Raw genomic sequence first — 25,681 nt, 5'->3', positions numbered from 1 at the left:
GTATCTTCCGCCGTTATTTAAGTTTTCATTTTTTACCTAGCTTCAACCATTTTGGAATTTTATTCAATGCTTTGGTTTTCGACACTTTTGTAGAGCTCTCATCGTCTACCTTAGTAGCTGAAACTGAACCTTGGTCAATTTTCACCTCATTTAAGTCATTTAGCTTCTTGGCGTGTTGCAATATGGAAGATCGTAGGAAAAGTTCTTGATTTGAATTAATTGATTTGAATAATAAAACAGTTTTTGAACCGAATTCCAGATCATCTGCTAATAAACTGTCGTCAGCTGAGAGCTCTTTCATTGGATGTGTTTGGAAAAGAGTGAATTCCATATCTTCATCAATTAATGCTTTTGAAACTTCGTTGTACACAATCTTCATTGTATCTGATGGCTTAAAAACAATTTCTAAGAAAGTCAAATCAGGAAATTTAATTCTTATAAAACATTCCTTGAGGGCATTTCTTTTCGCTCTCATTTCTAGTTCCCTTTGTTCTCTTAACCTTTTTGTAAGAAGTGGTCCGCCTAAAGAGCCAGTTTTGTTACTTAAAATCTGCTGATATCTTCTTGCCTGGTCGACTGTCAACTCATAAGTATCATCGCCTTCGTCTTGTGTTATTAATTGAGATATAATTGACTCCTCAGATGGAATGTATGCTGTAGGTTTGTGAATTACATGTGGCTCTGGAGAGACCTGCACATCTTCCTTTATTGGTGCAACCGAAGCTTCTGGCATTGGATTTTCCATTTCAGTATCTTTCAACTGGATGCTAGAAGCAGCAGCGTCAATGAAGCCAATACGAACAGACGTTGGTTCCACAAAACCTAAAGATGCAAATGACATATTTTCCAATTCTGAATAATACACTGCCTTGTTGAAAACACGCACACTAATATCTCTTAAATTAAAGTCCCACTTCTTTTCTTGTTGCAAACTTTGTAAAGTTTTTAGAAATACGTCTTGAGCCTGTACCTCTCTAATCATTGAACCGAACCCATCAATTTGGAATCGTATCTTGATGGGTTTCTCTGAGTTCTCCTTCGTTTCAACGTCAATAAGCTCAAACTTAGCACCAGCAGGGAGATTCAGTAGCCTCCATGGGACATTCAATTCGATTTTCTTACCGTTCCTCAAAAAATGGTAGGATCCATCCTTGGATACATTGAAATGATCTAAACTTTGTGAGAGAACGTCATTTAGAGTGGCATTTGGAGCAATTTTGCTTCTGAAAGTTGTAAACTTGTACTTAACAAAAACTGTGGCCATTACTAGCGTCTATAAGCCGTGAGCTATTGGTGCTTATTGCTGGCGATGAGAAGTCCAACTTTTAGTTTTCTCATCTTGAATTGAATTTCAGAGTGGCAAAAAATTAAGATTATACTACTCGCACTCACTAAGGAAAGCTAATGAAGCATCAAACTCCATCAACACTTTATAAGTAAGCTGACGCCCATGAGAATTGACCAGTTGATTCAGCGTATGCTGCCATGAGGAGTCTCGTGGCAGCTCTTGGTTCTACAGTTGGGCATCCACCAAGACACAGCGTGTAATTCCAAATGATTAGAACTTGTAGCGTTAGATGGAGGATTCTGAATGGTTTGCTGGGGTTCATAGTTTAGGTTGACCTCTACTCATGCTTTGTATAATGGCTGCTTTTATACCCGGTATTATGTGAGTACCCACTTTTGAATACGCTCCTGCAAGGGATTTTCATCGTCAATATGAGAATCTCACCGCAATTTGAAAAGGCTGAAACAAATATGAAAGATAGTTTTCTAGTGACTAAAATCAGCAATAATGCGACTCACTGACCCCACTGTCAGGTTGAGAGAAGCTATTATTGCGGGGAATCTGCTGATAGTGAAGAGATTACTAAGAAGATTTCCTGAATTACTGACTAATATAGACCCTTCAAACGGTTGGAGTTCTTTGCATTACGCTGCCTTTTACGGTAGATATTTGATATGTGTCCATTTGATTCAGTTAGGCCATGATAAACATGAGGTAATAAAGACATTCAAAGGAAATACGTGCGTACATTTAGCTTTGATGAACGGACATGAACAAACTACTCATTTACTGCTGCAACATTTCCCCAGTTTCATCAACCAAAGGGGAGAAAATGGCAAAACTCCTGTTCACATCGCTTGTATCCACGATTATAATCAATGTCTGAGTCTTCTTATGGGTGTAGGAGCAGAATTAACTCTTTCTGATGAAAATGGGGAGACGCCACTTCATCTATGTTTGGAATATGGTAGTTACCATTGTTTGAGAATGCTCTTGACATATGATACTTCGATTAAAGATGAAGACCAATTGAAGGATAATTATGACTGGAAACCAAGTGATGTTCCAGAGACTTTTGAATTTGGCAAAATCTATAAAAAACTTCAAAAAGAGCTGAATCAAAAGGATAGCCCCAAAAAACCAAGCTTTCCTAACTTCAAAACGCCCATTTTGGATTCTAAAACCTTATACGATCCTAGTAGATCGCCTCCTTTAATGACAAACTCCTCATATACTTCATATTCCACAACATTGACTCCGTTCACTAAAAGCTCTCGCAGTAGAAAGACATCTTCTGTTACTCCCGTGGCTGCGATTCCAGCTTTCACTTCAAGGGCTACCAGAACATCTTCTTTAGTTGATTCCAATTCAAGCATATCTTTGAAAACTCAAAATAGTGAAAACAACAATACGCCAAATACGGCTGATGTTTCGCAGTTTGAAGAAAGAAAACCTCTGGATCAGCAGCAGAAACAGTTATCAAGGACTTTTATCAAATATATGCCTCATAGTGATGGAAATGAAGATGAAATCAAGTTTGTAAGTGCTACAGATAATAAAGACAGTCTTATTAATATTGCAACTTCACCAATTGAAAAAAGGCGTACGTCAAGAAAACTTTCTCTACTAAATATTCCGATTTCAAGGCTTCGACATGATAATAATAGTTGAATGTCTTTCAATAGATGATTATGTTCTATATATGTGCGTATATCGCTTGTTTAAAACTCTAACTTGCCATCAGAGGATACCACTCTTCTTTAAATTTTGCTGTACAATTAAATCTGTCACAGCACTCAATACAAATTTCATCGTTTGTGTATCTGTAGCACATGTTCTCCTGACATATATTGGTTTATTTGATTTATTCAAACTTAAGAAAATTTTTTCGAAATATTTGACACCTGCTTCTACATCACCTACTCTACCTTGATAATCTGGGAAATATTTCCTTATTGGCATTTTCTTCACTTTATCCTCAAATATATCCATTTTATTGAGAAACAATATAAATGGAGTATCACGGAACCATTTTGAGTTCAATAGTGTATCAAAGAGCATAATTGATTCATGCATTCTATTAACTCTTTCGTCTTCAAACAACATTTGATCATATTCACTCATAGCAAGGACAAACAGCACAGCAGTAATGCCTTCAAAACTATGAATCCATTTTTTTCTTTCCGACCTTTGACCACCTGCATCCAAAACTTTGAATTTGGAAGATCCAATATTGAACTCATTCTCTGTTATACCAGTGGTCTTTATACGACCTCTTAGAATATCTTCATCAGAACACACATAATTTGGTTGTGCAAATTTCTCGATGTGATCAAAATAATATGATGCAGAGCCCTCTAATTGAAATTCATTCGAACGAGCAAAACATTGTTTAATACCTTGATCTTTGGTCCACAATTCTCTAATGGCTATAGCAATATCAGTATTTGTCAATTGAGGTTTTCTCGAATTTGGATTAACATCTACAAACATTTCATCAGTGCCGGTTTCGTCCATATCTTTAGAAGTTGCCTCAGGGTCATCGTCTTTAGCGTCACTTTGTTTTTTAGTGTCATTATCATCAAAGGCTTTAGCTTTTCCTGTACTTTGAACTCTTCTTTTCGTTTCATATCTTTCAGAATATTTCAATACGTAGTCATTTAAGAATTCAGAGCCACCAGCCATATGCTTATCAATTAAGTCTAAAGGCTTTGCTTTCAAAAGTGTTCTCTTCATTTCGAATAAATCTTTATGACTTTTTGGATCATCACAATCCAATGGTATACCTAGTTTTCTAGCCTGAATTATCAAAATTTTCATGGACTGTATGGCATCTGCCCAGATAACTTGGGAATATTGTAATCTTTCCTGATGGGTGAAGCCACCTTGATGCAATAACTTCAACTGTTTAAGCACGGTGGACTTACCACTCTCACCTGCACCTAAGAGTAATAACTTTATCTGATTTTTATCATTTTGCTTCTGTAGATGTAGAGATTGTTCTATAGCATCGTTCGCTCTTTTACTCTGTAAGAAAGGATCGTTTTCATCTTCAATGATCTCTACACTAGCGTTACAACCCATTATATCTGTGGTAAAATTTGCTCTTTATGTGAAAATGACACACTGTGATGCTCTACTAATCCACCTTGCTTCTTTTCCAGCATTTAATTGGGCTTTTAAATGATCTCGAAAGATAAATAATCGTTTGGAAAATATTTTCCAGGAAATGTGAAACATCGAAGCTTACTGCACTTTCTTTCTTAATTACTGTTGCACTCAAAATCTGATGTAAAAAATTACACGCTTGAGAAATCCCCGTAGCGAAAACACAGATTTTACCATTCAAAATTCTAGTTTTGAAACTTTGATGCATGCCTCAAATCGTCAAACGGAAAATCCATAGAAATTGTATCGTGCCCACCTCGAGAGAAGTTGTGAGAGATTCCCCGATCTTTTCGTACATGATTTTTGCCTGAGAAAGTGTGCTAAATTACGATATCGCATACAAATATGACCTGTACTATGTGAAACTAAAACTACTTCATTTATTATTTTTATTTGCATAGATAATATATACAGGAATATTTAATGGGAGCAAACAAACAATGGAAGTGGCGATGGGAGGGTTCTGGTAAGTTTTTTTTTCGTATTATGGTAGTTTACCAGCACTTGAGAAATTTTGGCCCATCTTCTGCATATTCTCACCTATCTTGACGTTTGTTTCGAAGTACTTGGCCACACATCTATCCAAACATGTGGATTCGCCGGTCGTCAAAGTACCGTCTGTGTATGATGTACTAATACATTTCTTGTGGCAATTATCAACGAGCTTATTGAACATATCTGTTACCAGGTCAAGTTCTGTCTCTGCAGCCTTGACTTTTTGCTCAGAGGTCAATTGAGGTTGTGATGCACCACCTAATCCAAAAAATGACATATCTATAACTCTTATCGAACTCAGTCAGTGCTAATTTGTGAACGTCCAAAAGGAAAATTCTTTTGCTCTTTTGTAAAGTTCGATTTTTCTCAATGATTGGGCAAGTTCAACACACCCATACATCGCATGAAGATTCCAGATAAAATCATTAACTTGTAACATACTCTCTGGCCTTTCTGGGGGTAGCAAGTTCGATGTGTTGCATTATAGTGTTACATGAACAATATACATGTTATATATGAGTATATTTTGAATGCGGTTAATGTGGTTTCTGTTCGATGTCTTCGTCTTCATTATCGTCCGAGTCAGATATGCTATTAGATGAAGGGTCAGTTTCGTCCCCATCATCTTTTTCATCGTCATCATCATCATCTTCTTCTTCTTCATCATCTTCGTCTTCATCATCTTCATCGTCATCTTCATCGTCATCTTCATCGTCATCTTCATCTCCGTCATCGTCTTCTTCCTCGTTTTCTAGCATTTTCTTCTCCTTTGCATCTTCTTTATCTTCATTGTCTGTAGTCATTTCATTGCGTAGTTTATGTATTTCTTTGATCTTGTATCTCAGTATTTCTACGATATCACTCCATTCCCTCATGCCACCCATACCAATATCACCACAGATAAGTACTTTCTCTACTGGTTTTAAAATTTCTATGAATGGGAAATTTTCTTTAAGAATATTCAAATGTTTCCTTGTCATTGGATTGATGTACATGAATGTATTCATTGCAGGAGCCACTAAAATTGGCGAATAGTCATTCCAGTCTCTGATTACAGATGTTAATAAATTGTTACAGATACCATTAGCCAATTTGGCCAATGTGTTTGCAGATAAAGGTGCAATTAAAAAGATATCTGCCCATCTTTTCAATTCATGGAATAACATTAATTCGCCATTACAATCTGATATTGAATCTTCCTCTCTCCAAATTTTTACTTTTGACGATATCTTTAATCCATTTAGGAAATGTTCGGCAGGTTTTGTGACTATCAGCTGTATGGATATCTTTTCTGGAGAATATATTTTGAACAATTTATCAATTATTAATGGTATCTTTATAGTAGCTACAGATCCAGTTGCACCCAATAGAATATGAAATTTCTTATCATCCTGTTGTTCGAAAAATTCCGTGAATGGGATCATAGGTTCTGCTATAATATTTTTTTTCTTGAAAATGACTTTATTAGTCGAATCTTCATTTAACTGTGGAGACGCTTCCTTCTTTTTATTCAAATAAACGAAATCACCTGGCATATGAACGGTACAATTCTTCTCTTCCAGTTCTGTCTCTGGAGAGACCGGAGGACTAGATTCTTTTGACTTTTTTGGTACTGTGGAGATTGAATGTCTGTGATGAGAAATTGCTTCATTCTTATTTATACAAAATGAAACAGATGGGGTCATCGCTGATGGTGGTGACAACTGTGTAGAACTGGTATTGGAATCCGTCTGCGTAGTAATGATATTCCTTAGTTTGTTTCTTTCCTTCACTTCATTTGATATTACAAAGGGTTCTTTCGCATTTGATGCGGTGGTATTGTTGAGAATACTATTCTGTGCACTTTTTGCTTCTGGCATAACTGATACAGTATCTTCCAATGCGGAAACCAATTTGTAAGTAGTATAACAAAATCTGTAACCGTTTTTTTAATAGAAAACCAGCTCAAATATTATGCTAATGACTTAGGCCAGTGTTTTCTATATCACTTCTCAATAAATCATATTATTACAAATTGCCTCATTGAAGTTTTTCTCTTTGCATTGCGGGTATGTCAAAAAATTTGGAATTACGTGATGTTGATGCCCGAAGAGGGTAACGATGTGCTTCAAATAGTGGGAGACAAGAGTTTGATGGTTATTCCAACGTATTATTGCTCAATGACTACCTGTATGCGTGTTTAGATGCTCTGGGATTGATTCGGGCATCAAGGTGAAGAAGGTATATCATACTTGTCAGAAAATTGTGGTGGTGTATGGGTGTACTACAGATACAACTATCGAGCACTACTTTATTAGAAGTAGATGGGATCTGTTAGTCCTGGGAGAGTCTCATTACGAGGCGCTAGTGGAGTGTTCAATGGTGAAGGACATGTTTCATACGAGGAGTGCCCTCAATGCTTTGGACTCGTATTGCAGGAAGACCAACACTAAGACTTTAAAGAAACTGTCACTGTTCCTAGGTGCTTACCTACCGGGGACTGCTAGCAGTCCACATCCCTTTGATTGCGCATCTTATTCGAAAAGCGATGTACGAACTACGATATTTAACCAATGCAAGAAACTGGATACATTGAGGAAGCTTAGTGTGCAAAATGGTGGAGTTACAATCCTGGCTATACAGCTTGGGTTGTCACATTTCACTTACTCGAAGTTTAGATGTGATTTCACTGGCTTTGATACAGTACCTGCAAATGCAGTACCTCTGTTAGAAGACTGGGGCCATATTTCCCTGAAGGATCCACAGTTTTTGAGAGAAAATCGTACCAAGATATCACTACATCCAACCGATACTTTCCATTCTATGAATAAAATTTCAGACTACTTTCAAAAGATGTATAAATCTGATTTTTATGTCTTACAACGACCTAGACAGAAATTTAGAATTGCTAACGCTGAACAGTTTCAGCAGAGATCTCAATTGTTAGAGTATGCCATCACATTAAATGTTTATGAACATTTACTTTTCTCATCCTTTCAAAATTCAACAAAGGATCTAGTTAATGACGACATTAATGAAATCGTAACTATCTCAGATGCAAGGGCTATTCCCAAGATGTGGTCAGTTTACACCCCAATTAGAGCCTCTTTACGTGATTCTTTTGGTACAGGATCAGAGGAAGCAAAATTAAGAGTCTATTCTGGTAAAGTTCAAAGCACAATTATGGTGGAAACTACAAGAAGAATTCTTGAAAATTGTTTAGATCCGAAATTTCAAGATTATTCAATCAATATTTCACCTGATTGGGACTTCCGTCTACAAAATACTATACCACTTACCCCTGATTGGAGAATTAGAGACATGCTAGATTTACAGGATACAAAGTTGACAGACGTCGACTTGTCTAGTGTGTTTTTAGAAGGATTGAGTTGGTCGTACTGGTTCCGTGCTTATGTCGAGTTGATTAGTATAGTCACAAGCTCTGGAGGACGCTATGAAGAAGGATTATTGAAAAGATTCAATAACTATGTTAAAGAAAGTAAAGCACGTTTTGAAACTTTCCAAAAGAATAATTCATGTAGGTTGAAGACGTTGAATTAATTCTGTCATTACATAGAATATAAGCATGTAAATAACATTGGGCCCTGTATTATATATATATTGAAGGATAATTCAATAATCAAGTTCTACAGTTGGTGCTAAAGGTCTTTTCTTCGACTGAACGGTTCCTTGCTTATCAAAATTGCTGATAAACTTAGCATAAGTATCTTTCAAGACATCTTCCTCCAGCTCATTATACTCAGAAATCACATCTTTTAGTTGCTCCTTGGCTTCTTCCCAATCTTCAATCAGTTTCCTGTTAAGTCCTCTATAATATCTTTGTAAAGATTGGGTTAAATAGTATTTTTTCTGTTCCAAATTCTGTCTCGCAAGAGCTACTTGTTCTTGTTTCTTGGCATTTCGTACTTTTACTAGTTCAATAATTAACAATTCGATATCTTCCTTTTCATACTCATTTTTCTCCACGTTGTTAAGTAGGATTTGTCGTATCTTATTTGCATCATCCGATTCATTATCAATTGACCATTCAAAATTGTTTGTGATCAAGATTTGTTGTGCAATAGATCTCTTTGCAGAGAGAATAATTTTTTGTTCTTCCACAATATCTAAAAACAAATCTACAGCATTGGAGCCATTTCTACCAAGCATATTAAAAAAGATAGGGTCGTTTTTGATTTGATCATAAACTTCTGACCATTTGGTATTTGCTTTAATTGATAATCCTGAGAGTAACTTTTTATATTTGTCACGAGCTATTCTATCGGTTGTATAATTTTTTTCATTCAACTCTGATAATTTTATCTTCAATTTGTCGTTTTCAAAATCACTTAAAAGCTTCAAATATTCAATGAGAGTATCCTCATGTGTTAAAATTTTAAAATTTGGATTTGCCATAAATCTCTTATTTTTTTCAAACAAATAATTATTTAAAAGATTATGCCAAGATATCATTTTCAGTTCACTACCACCATTGAATAGAATACTCTTTAAGTAAATTCTAAATTCTTCAAGAGCTTGTTTTTTCAGATTATCACGCTCTGCCTGCCTCTGATTCCTTAGATTATTTGTGAAGTTTTCAAACGCCTTGCGTTTGATCCCTTCATCGATAACAGAATGCTTGTATATTGGTTCATCTAGGATAATTTTCTTGAACGAACTCCATGTCGTATACTCGGTCAGTTTACCGCTTTGTACATTGGAAGCTAATAACTTATCAAAAGCCTGTTTGAATTTATTTGTTTCCGAATGTTCTTTGAGCAACTGGTCCTCTGTTCTATTACTTAAATATTTCTCAAATACTTGTTGTTTCCACACCGGATCGTCGTCAACACACCAATACCTCGCATCGGTAGTGCTCAATTCAGAGATGATTCGATTAAAAGACCATGTGGAATCTACCTGGTTATCCTTTAGCATCTGCATGAAAATCGGTTCCGCTTGCTCTTTAGGTAAAGAGGCTACATTCAATATCTTGGAATCATTTTTATATTTATCATTCGATGATGTCAAATTTTCCACGATTTTTTCTGAATCTTTGTTGGGTCTTGCTTCCTCCTTTTCCTCCTGTTTCATTTCAGGGGGTAAAGTCCACCTAGATTCCCTGGTCTTAACGTTATAATAGTATGTCTTCCCATCTTTAGTCTTACCCGTCTTCCAGTCATTAGCACTTGGCTGATCTGGTTCAGCAAAATTCTTGGGCTTCTCCCATGTCGACTTTTTTGTAACGGTATTATAGTAATATATTCTACCCTTGGGGTCCTTAGCCGCCTTCCAATCGCCCATACTCCCTCAACTATCTGTCATCTCATCGTGAAATTAACCAGTAATTCCCACAGAGCTTTCCAAAATGCTTGGAAATATCTGAACGGAAAAAGAAGGCCTCCGCTTCTTACCCGGCATTCCATTTCCAAAGCGAATACTCAATAAATAGGCCAATTCATCTGTTATCGATGGCCACCAGGTAGTCATGAATGGTATGGGGTTATTGATAGCGGTGGTACTTCGTGATGGCTTTAAATGGTCCCTTTTCTGCAAGGAAAGTCTCAGAGTTCGGATAGAAGAGGGAAGATATGCAACGAGGCATTGCCAAACAGTCAGGCAGCCCCTTAGGTAGTAATACCTCAGTAGCTAGAATTTGCATCTGCTTAATAGTACATGACGGATGATGGGAATGAGGTGAGTGGGAACTCCGGAATTTATTTCATTGAACACCAAAATAGCCTCCTCTATCCAACACCGTGCTTAGCATCAGGTCTATCAACCTTACAAGCGCTGTCGTACCTCTCACCACATGGCTACTTAGGAAGATGTCAGATCATAACTCACTCTACACTGTCGGCAAAACTGTGAAAAGCTCTTCTGCTAAAAGACCCGCAGTAAAACGGGCCAAGCAACTCATTTAGCGCCGTAATCGATCATTCTAAATTCGGTGGTAAGAACAGCCAGGCCATATAACTTATAGTTAGATGGTTGTCCTAGTCGTTAGTGTCACTCTTAATTGATGAAATTACACAATTTTTCAAAATTAACGATATTCCGCGTATATAAAGAAATTGCAAACAGAAAACGGAATTATATTGCAATGTGTCTCGCAGGTTAATATTGAAAAGTTTATATTGTTTGATCTCCATACTTTTACGAACTGTCCTTCCCAGTTACAATGTCAAGCATGAACAAATCACCACCGGAAGATAAGGGCTCCAGTCCCGCAAGTCAGAATAAGCCAAGTGTTGGTGAGCCAGAAAACCATAATGAATTATTAAATTTTACAAATCTGCTCCAGAATCTACCTTATGACGATAGTGTACGCACTAATAATGAAAAGGATAACCTAGATTTGCTGCTGCAACAATACCAGACAGTTTTGGAGAAATCTAATCCGGCGTCAAACCACACTGCATCCGCTGCATCTCTTTTCACAGATGATGAAAGTTATACTGATAATGGAAAAAAGAGCAACCATAAAATCTCTTTAGATGGTAAATCGTGCAACTCATGTGCCAGAAACAAGGTTAAATGTGTGTTTGTGCCAGATTTAGGTAGCTGTTTGGAATGTGAAACCCTCAAAATTAAATGCATTTTCTCACCAATTCGTAAACGTCTTATAGGAGATAATTCAATGGATAAAAACGCTATTAACAACGAGAAACAGCTGAAAAAGACGAAATCAGAGACTAATACTTCCAAAGTTACTTCACGGTATTATACAAATTTTTTACAGTCATTGAATAGTTCTGCCTCTACTCCTGCTACTAGTCAGATTTCATACGAACAGGCTACTTCTCCTGTGGGTTCCAACCTTACCAGTTCTACTACACCGTACATGTATCAACAAACTCACAATCAATCTCCAGGTGCTATACCCTCTGCAATTAATGGCACCAGTAGTTTTCTACACGCCCAAAAGTCTATGCCGGTGCAGCATCCTAGATCATCTTTCTACGTTGGATTAACTTCCATTTATGATATAAATATAATCAATAAGGTCAAATTGGATAATATTGACCAAATCAAGATCTCTAAAAATCTGTCATTGCGGAAGGTCTCCTCTGACGTCCAATTTCTTCTACGTGATGATTATGTATCCAATGAGACCATGGCAAAGGATTATCGAGAAATTGATTATGTTGAAAGGTTGATTTATCCAAATGGTAAGACGTTAATTGACATTTTTTTCAAGTTAGTACATCCATACTTCCCTATTTTACATGAACGTGTATTTTTGGAGAAATATTCACGGTCATATAGGGAGTTGCCGGTACCTTTACTTTCGTCAATATACTCTTTGTCACTACAATGGTGGGACTTTCACCCACAATTAATTGGATTTCCAAAACCGGATGCAAAAATAGTCGAACAACTAAATTCTATCGCTTATAGATCCTATTTTGAAATGATTGAAAACCCAAAATTAAGTCTGATACAGTCTGGTTTATTAATTTTATTAACGCGAGGCGAAAGGACCAATAATTGGTTGCTATCATCGAATTTGGTTGCACTAGCCGAAGAATTAGGCTTGGGGATCAATTGTGATGATTGGAAGCTACCAAAATGGGAGAAAGACCTTCGGAAAAGGCTGGCATGGGCTGTGTTTTCTCAAGATAAATGGACTTCGTTGATTGAAGGAAGAATATCGTATTTAATCTTAGGTAGGAATTGGCTTATTAGTCTTCTCAAACAGGACGAGTTCCCTGTAAGTTCGCCGGCTATTTCAAGTACAGATAACACAGCAGGTAATATGTTAATTGATATGAACTTAAACAATGAAGATTATCATAATGCCACACTTTTGTTCCAACAAAAGGTCTCCTTAAGTATAATAATTGGCGAGATAATGGACACTTTCTACACACAGGGTGCAATGCACGTCAATAATACAATCGAAAACGTTCTCAAGCAAGCAAAACCTTTGCAATTAAAGCTGAGGGAATGGTACCACTCTTTACCAAAGCAATTATCCATGAATAACTTCAAATCAAAAAAATTCAATTCAAACGCAGCATTAAACCTGAGTTATTTTGCTGCGGAGATTGCATTGCATAGAAAAATTATTTCTACGTTGAAAACCGATTCACCAAATGAGCTGTATTCTGTTTGTCGAGCAGCTGCGAAGACAAGATTGATTGCATCTATTGAATTTTTAAAAGAGCTTAAAAATGAACATATCTTTGCTTTTTGGTATTCGAATGCCTCCGGAAACATAATGTCAATAGGTACATTTGCCGCACTCTTGTATGTCACATCACCTAATAAAGAAGAGGCAGATTATTACAAAAATTTGACTCGTAATTATATATGGGTATTAAGGATAGGCTCCAAGACTTTTGATAAATTTCAGAACGCTTTAAACAATATTCATTTACTGCTAGCACAGATACCAGGTTTGTTAAATGATGAGGCTCCTCCTAAACCTCAGTTACCTTCGCAATCTTCTAACGCAGATTTTAGATCAATGTCTCAACAGAACCTTTTTGCAAATGGTGGATCCCAACAGTTGTTGAATCAAGTCAGTAACATGTCACCAACAATCGTACAAAGTATGGGAAGTATTCGGTCACAAAGCACCGGGGGTAGCTTTCATACATCCCCTAAGAATAATGACGGAAGTCCCATGTACGTTGAAAGTCCTAACGTTAAGCATAGCCCTTCTGTTGAACAAAAGTTAGTGAACAACGGTTACTCACCAAATCATCAACTGAGGGACTCCGTCGATGAAAATTACACGTCTAATACAGCCACTCAAAGTGTGGAAAATACTACTGCCACTGAACAACCTTCTGAGAGTTTGGTATCAGAAGACCAACACAGTGATGCTGTAAAGGAGTCTCATTCGCCAAGCGAAAAGGATCAAGATATTAAGGCAGTAGAGCAAGAAGTTGTTACTGAGCAGGCAGACGACCAGTCCTCAAAAGGATAAACAACAAGTCCCCTGGGACTGATTAATCTTGCTGCTCGACGATTAGAATTAATCTAAATTTAAATAATTACAGGTAGTTATAAACAACTTATATACAGGATATTTATGTAGTATTACTTATAGAAATTTCGAAGTCTCGATCTTTTGCAGCGGTTCAGAGCTGCTGACATATTTATTGGAAGAACTTACTCTTGCTTGCTTTTCTCGAGCCTTTAATATTTTTAGTTTCCCATTATCTGATACTATATCAATATCAGTAGCGTCATGCAATGTTGCGCCCTCGTTACTGGCTTCAGCCTCCTGTAGAATCTGCTTCCAAATATCTTCCAGCGACTCTTCCCTTATATCTGAGACTACTTTATCTGTTTTCATATCTACTAGGCGGAGTTTCGATGGATTCTTCATAAACAGTTTATTCACTATTTTCAATTCCTCATCTACATTGAATTTGAAGTCGTTGTCGGAGACTCTCTGTACCAGTGTATTAAGCTTATCAATTTTCAACTTATACCTCCTATCTAGGTCCTCCAATCTTTTTTCTGCATCGATTACATGAGACACCATTGATCCAAACAGAACTACCCAAATTAGAGGTCTCCAAAGTGAATGATCTACTTTTATCCCTTTCACAGAAAAAGCTGAAGCATAGCGACGCTGTACCACCCTCAAGGTTGACGAAACTTTAGTTGCAGCAGTCAGCATTCCATGCCACTTAGCAAGCTGTTATTATCCTGTTCCAATACCATCGACTACAATATGTATCTTTAATTTTATGTATATGTCCATCAAAATGTATTATGATCGCGTCGCACGGAGGTTGTCTCTCTTGAAAAATTTAACTTCATCTCATCTCATCTCGAATACAAAGATCACTATAGTTGGTATTGAGACGAGTAGTGCATCCTTAGAGAACGATCGGCAACATTAGAATATGATTACGGATCGTTCAGCAAGTACTGAGGACCATAAAGTCAACAAAAAAAAGAGCAAATATAACTCACATGAGGTAGATAATGGTATACTCGATAGTCTAGAAGCTATTTTGAAAACTTTGGAAGATCAGTCAGAATCTAAAGACTTTAATGACATTATTCAGTTTTTCAGAAAAGGGTTTAGCAGCCAAATTATTCAATCATGGTCTTATTATGCGGAAACCAACAATCATTACAAATTTGCGCAGAGTACAAATATGCTTTACAGGACATTGCTGGTGTTAAACTCCGATGCAAGTCTTATAGAATTTGGCAATAGTATGATCAAGCTATTTCTCTCCAGTTACACAAAAGTTTTTTATAGAGGTATCAATAACTCTCGTAGACAAATTACAATTCCCATTCTCAAATTAATGAAAGAAATGATTCTTTTCGACAATTCAAGACACATTGAAGATTTTATTGCCTACTTTGATCTAAGTCTCTCAGGTATTCCAAGGATTTTAACACCAACCAAATCAGAATTAGAAGGGCTGAGGGATAAAAAGGAAAGGCAAGATAAATCAATCAGATGTTTTTTTCTCGAATTCTGGATGATTTTAATCAAAGGTACTCCCTCCCTCCTAAGAAAAGATTTATTAACTAGCAATTTCAAGATAATGGGTGCCTGGTTCAAATATATGGATAAAGTGGACTCTGTTGAGACAGTGCAGGAGACCATGACAGTTTTCGTTGACAATATTCTCAAAGAAAAATTATTCAAAAAGATGACCAAAACCAAAATTCTAAATGAATTGGCTCTCTCTAAGATTCATTCTTTTTACAATTCTCAAAATAAAGAGCTAGTTAAGAAGGTGAATGACTTTTTCGTGTTATACGGAAGTGTTCCAGAAACATCTGTCGCATTTCCAGATAGCTGCGTCTGGTATAAAGAATCCCCAGAGAGTCATGTCAATACGGGTGCTTTAGTAAAGATAAATCAAAAAGAGTTTCAAATACATAACAAATTACTGTTCAACATGCTAAGAATGTTCAAACCATGGGAGGACGATATGCAATCGTCGACAGTTATCAAAGTTCTTGCAGCAGTTCCAGAATTAGTTGCCCCATACTGCACATATTTGTCCTCATTAGGTCCCCATGATCCAAGAGTAACTTCTTATTGGATAGGTTCTACATTATTGCTTGGCAGAATCATAAGGTTAGATATACCAGAATTCATGGAAAAAATAGACGTGGACATAGTTCCTTCCAGAGATTTAGTAATTGAGAATATTTTCCCATCTATATTGACAAAGAGTGCCTTAACCAAATGTCTTCAACATGAATCTTTGCTTATAAGACAATTATGCTGTCAATTAATTATATTTGGCTTCCAAAAATTTGAAAAAGTATTGGCACTCTATGATCGTAAAGGATGGATATCTGCCAAAGCTATACTAAGCAACTCATTTTTGGAAAACCTCCCAGATTTAAACGTCTTCGCTACAGCATTAGCTCAGGTGCATGAGAACAACAAAGAAAATAAGATATTACCACTGTCTATAACTATGATACTAAAATATTTTAGTACAAGCTTCCCAAATTATTTTTCTGTGACGTTACCATCTTCTAATATTTACATTGATATCATGCAGATGGACTCGTTATCCGGTCTTAATCTAGCTATGCTAGACAATTTCTTACAATTTCAAGAGTTCAACGACAGTCAAAGTAAATGGTGGAACTCTTCAAAGGGTGATAACTCGCTATTTAGTTCGCTTTTGAAATTTGCCTCTTCTAGCAACTCTTCAAATGTAACTTCCTTTAAAATAAGCACTCTGCTAGATCGCCTATTACATGGTACGGCAATATTCAGTTCTGATCTCACCGCATCTCCAATAATGGCTATAATAAATAGTTTGCAGGTCATTATGTCCATGACGACAGAGGAAGAACCTGTAGATCTAAAATGTCTCTGGGATTTACTTGACCAAAGTATTTCTCGTTGCATAAGGGCACCTTACAAATATGTTGATATGGCTCAGAATTTTGAAAATATATCTCCATTTATCATGGTTATAGCTGAACAGTGGAAATATGTTGAGAAGAAGGCAGGCGAGCCTTTTGACTTATTATCTAAATGGATATGTATATTCTTAAGGAACATGCATATAATTGGAGAACCATATCGTAGCATTAAAAAACTCTTTAGTGAGTTTTTGGAAGGCGTATCCAAGGAAGATATTGAAGCATCTCTGAACTTCGAGGAATTTGAAAACTCCACTATGAATAATGAGGAACCGCTACTGAATTCAATTGTCGCCTCATCATTTTTCCAATTTATTACCAAGCTGCCATTTCAAAAAATGAGCACCGTCTCAAGAGTCCCAGTTAATGAATTGGATTTAGCCGGTTTATTATTCAGACTCGTAGCCTCATTGGAAGATCAGTCGATATCATTTACGAAGGAATTTAAAACAAGTATCATTGAGCTTCTTTCCAAGGTTGCTGTATATAGCTTATCTCAGGAATCTCCTACGTTTATGATCCCCAGAATTTACAAGGATATCTTCAGGAATGTTGATGGTAGTGATAACTTAATCGATCAAAAGAGTACATTTGTTGCACAAAACTTAATGTACGTTTACAAGGATGTGTACAAAACTATAGATAAAGACGTGGAAGCATTCTTATTTAATTGGTTACTGGAGAGAAAGGAGAAAGGTCATCTTTTCGACCATAACCTAGTCAGTAGTGTTTGTGGCTGTCTAAATGAATCCCACGTTATGAAACTACTCGAGAGTAAATTTCCTTTCACTCAAGAAACATTAGTTTCCATTTTTACCCAATTGTTCGAAGGAAACAGAGAGGGTACAGTGGCTTTCGACTTGTTCCAAGATTTCATCAATGAATCTTCTGAAGATTTAATCGTTTGTTTAGGTAGATTCATAGACACTGAGAGGGTCAGTTCATTCAAGAGTGAAACTTTCCTTGCTGGAGTTGTAAAAGACAAAAGATATATTCCATTACTTGAATCCTACTTTCGATCTCCATATTTCGAATTGAACTCGGTATTAGAATTTTTGGAAGTTATAAAGGAGACAAATATCTCGATATTAACTGCAACTAAAATTTCAAGTGTTTTAACAAACGATTCTGAAAGGATCAAAACCTTTGTTTCAGTTGTCGTTAGAAATTGTTTTGAGTCCTACAAAACATTTTCTGATAGTACATTTGCCCTTTGTATTGAGTTATTTTGTACGCATGGTAAAGAGCTCTTAACTCATGATGAAGTTGAGAGCTTTTCTATGTTTATTACAACAGAATATGAAGGTAAATTTAGTGCTCCCGTTATTCGTTTCATTCGTCTGATGGGTTCTCTTGAAAGTGAACATATCAAGAAATGGTTAAATAAAATGACACTATACATCACCAGGATTTTTTCGGAACGAATTGAGCTATCTAAAAGGCACCTTGCAATCCTCTCAGAATTTAGAGAATTGATTGAAGAACAAAACGTTTGCCAGATAGTCAATAAAAATATTTTGAACTCACAATTGGAGGTGGTAGCAAATGGACCTTGGGTTAAAGACCAAAATGTTCTGAACCACTTCCTACTGTTATTATTAGCAGCAGAACCAACTTCCGTTCATTCTGACAATATCTTACAATGTTTGCTCAATAATGAAGACAATGTTTTAAATAGGCTTGAGTCTGATTCCCATCTCCGCTTCCTAACAGGTAGCCTCACTTTCACTTTATTTTACATGGATATCAAATCAAACTCCAATTCTGTCATACAGAAAAAGCTGATGACATTTTACAATGGTTCAATTTCCGCTGAAGATAGAATGATATTGAAAATATTGGAAACGATTGAATCGCAGATCTCCATTTCATGGACTAATTATATCTACACATGGGATTTTCTCGAATCAGGGGAAGATGAAATGTCTGATTTTATTGGGGACATTAAGCTTCTGACTCAAGAAAAAGAGGGCTATATTCTTTCATTGAGCAAATGTGGTATTGAAAACTCAATTACTAATTACAAATTAGAACGTCCTCACTTACCTAACCTAGAAGAATCTACCAGTTGTGTTGGGAGGTGTAAATTATTTGAAAATTACTATAAAGAAAGCTGCAGACTTTCTCCTAACGAGGCTTTAAAAACTATTTATGACCCATTATTTATAATTCTGCTGGTTATTCACAACAAAGAACTGGTTAAACCATTGAAGGAAGAAGACTCTTCTATAAAGTACGTGTTTGATGTGAAAAAGTTGGTAACATCGGGATTATTCCAATTTATTGTATGTGCACTATCGGATGATAATAGTGATATTACTTCAGTCGCTAGTACCCTCTTAAATCAAATGCTTATCTCTTTGGAGGATAATCACTCCTTTAAGGATGGATCCATCTTCAAGGTATTGTTGAAGAAAATAGAATTAACAATTATGAAGAATGAAAATAATGAAACTACCATTCCTCCATTGATATGGCTGTTTACATCCAAAATAGTAGCCTTATTGTTACAACCTAGTTCACCGCTTTATGAAAAGGCATTCCGTTGGGTTTTGAGTAAACCGTCGCTGTATCATAATGATATTCCAATGTTGCAAGAGCTTACAGCCCAAATGAATAAGGACCCTAATTACGAAAACTATTACTCCCAACTATCGTGGGTCTTAGATGGTTTAGCTGGTATTAGGACAAAAGCGGACGTAGATTTGCTAAAAAGCAAAGGTATCATAGAGTGGCTATTTAATCTCTTAAATCTTCCATACCTTAACTCTCGGATGCGTTCCGCAATCAAATCCATCTACTTTATTTTACAACGAATTGAGGGTGGTGGCTCTTCTTTGATTACAAGGTATGGGGCCATTGCCGATTTAGAATTGCGGGGAATCGCAACTATGAACTCCTTAGGTGAAGCAAGTTTGAATTTGGAGAGAAATGTAAACGGGATGAATACGAAGAGAAAGTTGTTATTGGAACAAGAAATGTTAAATAATGAGGAATTACTGAACAGTTATGTCGATATCATTAATTCACAAAAGAGATTAAGGAAATGGTGTGAAGACGATACAGTAGGTATTACAAAGAGGATACGTAGATAGAAAATCATTATACAAACCTATGTAAAATATACTTCGAATAGAAAAATTTTAAAACTTATCGTTTTGGAGCTATAAGGATGAAGTTCAAAAAAAAAGGTATCGAGGTTCCCAAAAAAAAAAGAGGCGACATCCTTTAAAACTTGGCATAATAAAGTTTGTAATCTGAACAATGTTAAAATTTGCTTTCTGATTAGTGAACCAAATCAGTGATCATATGTTATACAGGTATCAAAGTATATACATCATTCAAGAATAAAATGCACGAATTTTTAGACGCTACCACTACTGACCATTTTAGGAACAAAACCTGTTATTCCCATTCGAAGCACCCCTCTTGCTATCTTAATGATGCACGGATTACCAGAACTTAACCAAAAGGAAGTGTACTCTATAGTCTGGTCCTTCTGGAATAAGCCATCTCCTGAATATTTCTGTGCTCATAACTTTTTTTTCATAGTTGAAAATATTTTTGATTATCTGCTCTTTCATTTTATTATTCTTCTCTTCTGAACTAAGAGAGATTAAAAACTTCAGAAGAATCTTGCGACATGAGCCAATAAAGTTTACCACACATTGTACGGCAACTATGCTATTTTATTTATTTTTGCCCGTCCTTACGTTCAGTTCCCAATCAAAAATACAATTTTTTTATGAAAACACTAATCATGGCATGTTACCATCCCAATTTCGATATCAGTTAGCTAGTACAAACAAAATGGGACTAATAATGGTACTCAAATAAGGGATTATCAGTAGCATTTCTGTTAATCGACATGTGTCTGGCTACACACTGGATTAAATAGAAATCGTTTAGATAATCAAAATAATTTCCAGCAAAAAAAAAGATGAGAGAAGCCATAGCTTCGTCTTCTAGGTTTCAATTGTCATTTTGCTGCCCATCTTCACCTTCTGTATGTCCTCCGATTGTTCTAATCATGGAGTACACCTCATGTATCATATTCCTTTGACCCTGCGATGCATTCTGTAGGGAATGTGCACTAATTTTGGCGAGATGCATCTCAGATCCCACTGAATTAATTTGCATTTGTAACGCATCTATTTGTTCTTTCAATCCTCCAACAACTGAAAATAATGGTTGAAATAAACTATCGATGTATTGTTTGTTTGATGAGTGTATGAAAGATGGACCTTCAAATTTTATATGTTGTGATGCTTCTGTTCGATTATCATGGGGTACTATAAAATCTGAATCAACTGTAGAAGCACTAACGGAAGGGAAAGCATCTAAGGTAGAGTGTTGATGCTTTATTGAAAAATCTGGAAAATTGTCATAAATGACTGCGTCCTTTACAGAGTGGTGCCCATTTTTCAAACTACTTTTGAAATTTTCACTGCCATTTCCACTGCTATTGTCCAAAATACTACGAGAATCTGAGTTTGAGGTGTCCTGTGATCTTAATATTATATTTCCGTTATGGAAAGAAAATGTTTCTAATAGCAGTATCAACAGAGTCTGCAGTCCTGTAAGATCCTTTTTTTTATGAGGTTCCCCTAATGTTAGATTAGAATAAGCTTTAAGTTTGACCGCCTTATTATAAAGAACTTTGAATCTATCGTGACACTGTCTCCCGTTTCTTTTATAATTGTGCTCATTTTTTAGCACTTTTGAAACATGAGCCCAAAAATTTTTCATTGGCTTGAAGTATTCAACAAAAGTCAACAGTTGTGATTGTTTCAACACTATATCAAGGAAGACAATATCTTCATCTTCTTTCCACTTTTTTCTAGTCTGTTTTGCTCTTATACTACCGCAGTCTGAATTGTTAGAAATTGATAGTCTGGTCGGACTGCGTCCTGACTCCTGTACTATTGAATGACTAAGAGAGTCACTTCTGCTCCCTATTTTAGATTGAAAGTGATCAGTTTGTAAGAACCGAGTTATTTTGGAATCACTATCATTTTCATCATCATCTTCCCCATGCTTACGGCCAGTGAGACCTCCCTCCATATCATCTCCATTTGCTGTTATTTGTATAAATGTATCTTCAACGTTAGAGAAATTGTGTTGATACAAATCCATTGCAGTACAAAATGTCCCCCAATGGATATTAATATCTTCTTAAAAGGCACTACTCAAATTAAGAAACTGTCTAACAGTACTAACGCTTCAGGAGCCAAAGTATTTTGTATGAGAAGCTCCTTCACAACGAAGTGTACACAATATAGGTCGACTGTTATAGTGAAAATGAATTAAAGAACTTTGGTTTATTCTTCAATCCAGTTATTACTGAAGTAAAAGAGAAATACAGTAGCAAAATTGCCCTGATTCTGTGCTTTTTGAGCTGGTGTACATAAAAAAACAATACCATCGCTGGCTGCCGGCTAGATCAATACACGTGGTTTAAAATGAAGATAAATGGGAAGCAAAACCAGAATTTTTATAAGTGCAAGTAAATACGAGGCAACTTTATAAGAGTATTTTGATTCTTAATTTTCTTTTAAGTTTCTCTTACATACGAAGAAGTAACCTGGTTTTTTCTGCACAAAAAAAGGGTTTCAAAAACTGCAGAAGTTTTACATATGGTTAGTTGTATGCAATGCAGATTCTACTCAGAGTGTCCAATTGCTGCTCTGACGATTTTCTCCCAAATAACTATATATAAATATGCGGAGCATCGTGCTGATCTTCATTCGTGGAATTGTATTTTTTTGCCCCGTAATGATGGACTTAAAATACTATATTAAATACAAGCCAATTCTTTTTCTAAGATAAAAACCCAATTTCTCTAATAAAATCTAAAGATCTCCAACAATATCATGAAAAGTATGAAATATCCTATTATTATTCGTAGATCTCAATTAATTTACATAATTCAACATTCTACCGGAAAAAAGCATCTTTTCTTCACGCCAATTGTGAGAATTCCAGAATTCACTACGAAGAGCAAGTTAGTGAAAAAAACACTACTTTTTTAGTACGTCCGTGGGTGCTCACTGTTGTGGAATTATAACGTTAGCACATCTCTTGCAGAAAGATCAGTGACAGCGTGCCCACATAAAGAAGCTGAAAAAGTTTCTCGGCAAAGACGCTTTGAAAACGAATTGGCACGGCAAAACCTCTCAAATTTCAAGATGCCATTTTGATGTAGGCACGCTCAATAATATGGAAGCTGAAACGAAACTTGGCTAGTTCATCTTTACTGTGAGCAGACCTTCAACTTCAACGTAATAACAATGAGTTGTGGGGGTATTCTTTATTTAGGTACCATAGAAGTCGTGACGAACATTTTTTGCACGCAAAATACTGATCAGAAGAAATGTTTAAGTTATTTTACTGTACTCAGGACGTCTCACCAGCTCTCCAGCCTCATTGATACGAGGTAATTCATTTTTTTTTTCTTTTCTTTTTTGTCAGCTTAATGCAAGACATATCAGCAAGAAGAGCCGTAGTGCAGAGTATTTACTGGGAAAAATCTTCATACTACATTCTTCTTCAATCCTTTGTGTTATACGGGTCAGTCTCCTAAAAACAAAAGTTAAAGTGAAATAATGAGTTTTTCCGCTTTTTTAAACTTTATAAGGTTATTCTTAGCTCTTTCACTGCTATTTTGTTGCACCATTTCCTTTTTCGGTCGAGATTTTATTACATGCTTCAGTAACTGATACGCAATTACGTGAAAAATACATTAAGAAAACGGTTTTTTTGTCTGGCAAAGGGAACTGGGCTAATTGCAAACTGTTTACAGTCAGTCGAGACCCGCTAAATCTATGCTTCGACGTATTTTCAAATTCTCGATCTTACTTTTAATTGCCTTATGACATTCTCATTTGGCGCTCTTCGAAAACAAAAAATCTGTTAGTCTCCAGTGGAACTTGATACTTGTGTAGATCTTTATTAGTAACAACCTCGGAGCTGTGAATTGTGATCTTGTTCACGTGGATGATCCCGGTGAAGTCGTAGCAGAATTCGTCTCTGTTTCCGTTTATGTGATTATCTTGGGAAGGGAGACTTTCAAGTACGATACATGATATTCCGATAGATCAAATGTGTCTTACTCCAACCTTTACGATCTTTGACTGGGTAGCATCACAAAACTGCATCGATTGGCTCAAGCACTGCATTTCATCGACGATATATTGTGTCAATCGTTCACGTAATTGGATGTCCTGAATAAAGTTTTATAGTGAGTACTGAATGAAAGAGATCCGTAGTAAATTTGTGATCTGAGCAAATCAAACACCAGCGAACCTAGGTAACGACAATGAGATAATAAAATGCATTCAGGTAAAATCAACTAAAGTTTACATTAAATAAACTTAAATGGAGGATGTGCCACTTATAAATACACTAAAATGCTACTTCAAGCACTCTCTTGTTCCATTTTCTTAGTCCTTATTGCGCCCGAATTATTAAAGGTCTTCCTGTATTGATTGTTTGAAGCCGTAATTTTTAATAGCATGCTTGTGTCTGTATCAGCCCTTCGGTTCCTCATTTATGTTCAATGCTGTTCACTGTAAATTTATATTTTGATCAATATTTTTATTGTTATTAAAATTAGTTATATTACTTACATTGAAATTTGCCATTAATATATAGAACTAATTTCGATATAAGGGTGTATATATAGCACTAATGATGCATAGTAATGCTTGTAATTGTGTTAGTATTTTGTTCTATCTATTTGGTTGATTTGAAATTAACCATGTTAGGCAATACTTGCTTGCTTAAAGGAAATTGATCAACCTTATTAGATTGTAAATGAATGGCAGGAATGACCCATTTCCCACAGGAACATCTAGAGCCTTTCCAATTGTAACCACCAACTTTCGTTTCACAACCAGGACAGGAGAATTTGCCTTCTAATTCCTGTTTGCCTTGTAATTCTTTTTTCATCCAATCCAATGGTTCGACAAAAAAATGGGAGCAGATTGACTGAGATTCTTGGATATCAATAATTCTATGTGAGTTAGCAGCCCTCCTAATGAAGTGACCTTCTGAAGACTCTTTACTCGGAGGCTCATGATCTATGAAACTTGTTGAAAGTGCCAACCGATACCTACATTTTTTACATCTTATTGCAGTGACACTATATAATTCATCTGCATCCAATTTATCAAGATCGCCATCTTCACTTTTTGTCTCTCTGAACGTTTTATCATTTGACAGAATATTAGCACCAGTAGGATCCGAATGAAGAGAATTTTCCAATGCCCATTGCTTATAAAATTTATTAGATACAATATCCAAATCTGAAGAACCAATTTTCTCTTCGAAAAGTTGCAACTGTGTAAGGAAACCTGGATTTGGTTCTGCTAGCGATCTTTTCCTCTTCACAGCATGTAAAGCCACCTTTAATGGTAATTTATATCTATACATCAAATATGCCACTGCAAATGCTACAGAACGAGAGGACCCCGCTTGACAATGTATCAACACGGCATCCCCTTGTTTCTTTTTTTTGAAATCAACTTTATCAGGTGAGTATTCTGGTTCATTGGGGAAAAGACATTGATCAATATATTTGTTGGTTTCATTTAAATATTTTAAAATATCCTCTGTCTCTAAATCATCAATTGGAATGTTCTTCAAAGTATAACCTTTCCTGATCAAATATTCTGGGATAACGTTAAACTTCATCACCGAAAGAATATGCGTTATGTTATGCTGAGCTTTTAATGGGGCATGATCGACAATGGGCTGGATCCCACTTATGTATATATTACCTAGCACTCTCGTAACGTCCGGATGTGGTGGAATTACTACAGGGGCAGCAACAAGCTTTGGTTCAGCAACAGTCTCACTCATTGTACGTTC

The 25,681-nt window shown here is 36.1% G+C and overlaps 12 protein-coding genes across 12 annotated transcripts; 4 read left to right on the top strand and 8 right to left on the bottom strand.

Moving 5' to 3' along the window:
* Positions 1-25: 25 nt before the first annotated feature.
* UBX4 (Ubx4p) lies at positions 26-1,264 on the bottom strand (the record flags this gene model as incomplete). Its single annotated transcript, XM_003954553.1, has 1 exon — positions 26-1,264. One exon carries the CDS (start codon positions 1,262-1,264, stop codon positions 26-28), a length of 1,239 nt encoding a protein of 412 aa, XP_003954602.1.
* A 531-nt stretch (positions 1,265-1,795) lies between these two features.
* On the top strand, positions 1,796-2,959 carry AVO2 (Avo2p; the record flags this gene model as incomplete). Its single annotated transcript, XM_003954552.1, has 1 exon — positions 1,796-2,959. One exon carries the CDS (start codon positions 1,796-1,798, stop codon positions 2,957-2,959), a length of 1,164 nt encoding a protein of 387 aa, XP_003954601.1.
* A 69-nt stretch (positions 2,960-3,028) lies between these two features.
* On the bottom strand, positions 3,029-4,372 carry GPA1 (guanine nucleotide-binding protein subunit alpha; the record flags this gene model as incomplete). Its single annotated transcript, XM_003954551.1, has 1 exon — positions 3,029-4,372. The coding sequence occupies one exon, from the start codon at positions 4,370-4,372 to the stop codon at positions 3,029-3,031; it is 1,344 nt and encodes a 447-aa protein (XP_003954600.1).
* A 568-nt stretch (positions 4,373-4,940) lies between these two features.
* Positions 4,941-5,228, bottom strand: TIM10 (protein transporter TIM10; the record flags this gene model as incomplete). Its single annotated transcript, XM_003954550.1, has 1 exon — positions 4,941-5,228. One exon carries the CDS (start codon positions 5,226-5,228, stop codon positions 4,941-4,943), a length of 288 nt encoding a protein of 95 aa, XP_003954599.1.
* A 259-nt stretch (positions 5,229-5,487) lies between these two features.
* CAB3 (phosphopantothenoylcysteine decarboxylase complex subunit CAB3) lies at positions 5,488-6,810 on the bottom strand (the record flags this gene model as incomplete). Its single annotated transcript, XM_003954549.1, has 1 exon — positions 5,488-6,810. The coding sequence occupies one exon, from the start codon at positions 6,808-6,810 to the stop codon at positions 5,488-5,490; it is 1,323 nt and encodes a 440-aa protein (XP_003954598.1).
* A 499-nt stretch (positions 6,811-7,309) lies between these two features.
* Positions 7,310-8,491, top strand: MRS1 (Mrs1p; the record flags this gene model as incomplete). Its single annotated transcript, XM_003954548.1, has 1 exon — positions 7,310-8,491. The coding sequence occupies one exon, from the start codon at positions 7,310-7,312 to the stop codon at positions 8,489-8,491; it is 1,182 nt and encodes a 393-aa protein (XP_003954597.1).
* Positions 8,492-8,563: 72 nt separating this feature from the next.
* On the bottom strand, positions 8,564-10,234 carry PRP40 (snoRNA-splicing protein PRP40; the record flags this gene model as incomplete). The annotated part of the gene is made up of 1 exon (XM_003954547.1): positions 8,564-10,234. One exon carries the CDS (start codon positions 10,232-10,234, stop codon positions 8,564-8,566), a length of 1,671 nt encoding a protein of 556 aa, XP_003954596.1.
* Positions 10,235-11,111: 877 nt separating this feature from the next.
* On the top strand, positions 11,112-13,868 carry DAL81 (Dal81p; the record flags this gene model as incomplete). Its single annotated transcript, XM_003954546.1, has 1 exon — positions 11,112-13,868. One exon carries the CDS (start codon positions 11,112-11,114, stop codon positions 13,866-13,868), a length of 2,757 nt encoding a protein of 918 aa, XP_003954595.1.
* A 117-nt stretch (positions 13,869-13,985) lies between these two features.
* Positions 13,986-14,570, bottom strand: INA22 (Ina22p; the record flags this gene model as incomplete). The annotated part of the gene is made up of 1 exon (XM_003954545.1): positions 13,986-14,570. The coding sequence occupies one exon, from the start codon at positions 14,568-14,570 to the stop codon at positions 13,986-13,988; it is 585 nt and encodes a 194-aa protein (XP_003954594.1).
* Positions 14,571-14,799: 229 nt separating this feature from the next.
* URB1 (Urb1p) lies at positions 14,800-19,905 on the top strand (the record flags this gene model as incomplete). Its single annotated transcript, XM_003954544.1, has 1 exon — positions 14,800-19,905. The coding sequence occupies one exon, from the start codon at positions 14,800-14,802 to the stop codon at positions 19,903-19,905; it is 5,106 nt and encodes a 1,701-aa protein (XP_003954593.1).
* An 877-nt stretch (positions 19,906-20,782) lies between these two features.
* KAFR0A00190 (myb/SANT-like DNA-binding domain-containing protein) lies at positions 20,783-21,946 on the bottom strand (the record flags this gene model as incomplete). The annotated part of the gene is made up of 1 exon (XM_003954543.1): positions 20,783-21,946. One exon carries the CDS (start codon positions 21,944-21,946, stop codon positions 20,783-20,785), a length of 1,164 nt encoding a protein of 387 aa, XP_003954592.1.
* A 2,598-nt stretch (positions 21,947-24,544) lies between these two features.
* YVH1 (tyrosine protein phosphatase YVH1) lies at positions 24,545-25,672 on the bottom strand (the record flags this gene model as incomplete). Its single annotated transcript, XM_003954542.1, has 1 exon — positions 24,545-25,672. The coding sequence occupies one exon, from the start codon at positions 25,670-25,672 to the stop codon at positions 24,545-24,547; it is 1,128 nt and encodes a 375-aa protein (XP_003954591.1).
* Positions 25,673-25,681: the final 9 nt, after the last annotated feature.

Source organism: Kazachstania africana, chromosome 1 (genome assembly GCF_000304475.1).
Source record: "Kazachstania africana CBS 2517 chromosome 1, complete genome".
NCBI lineage: Eukaryota > Fungi > Ascomycota > Saccharomycetes > Saccharomycetales > Saccharomycetaceae > Kazachstania > Kazachstania africana.
This window is presented reverse-complemented; position numbering and strand designations above follow the sequence as displayed.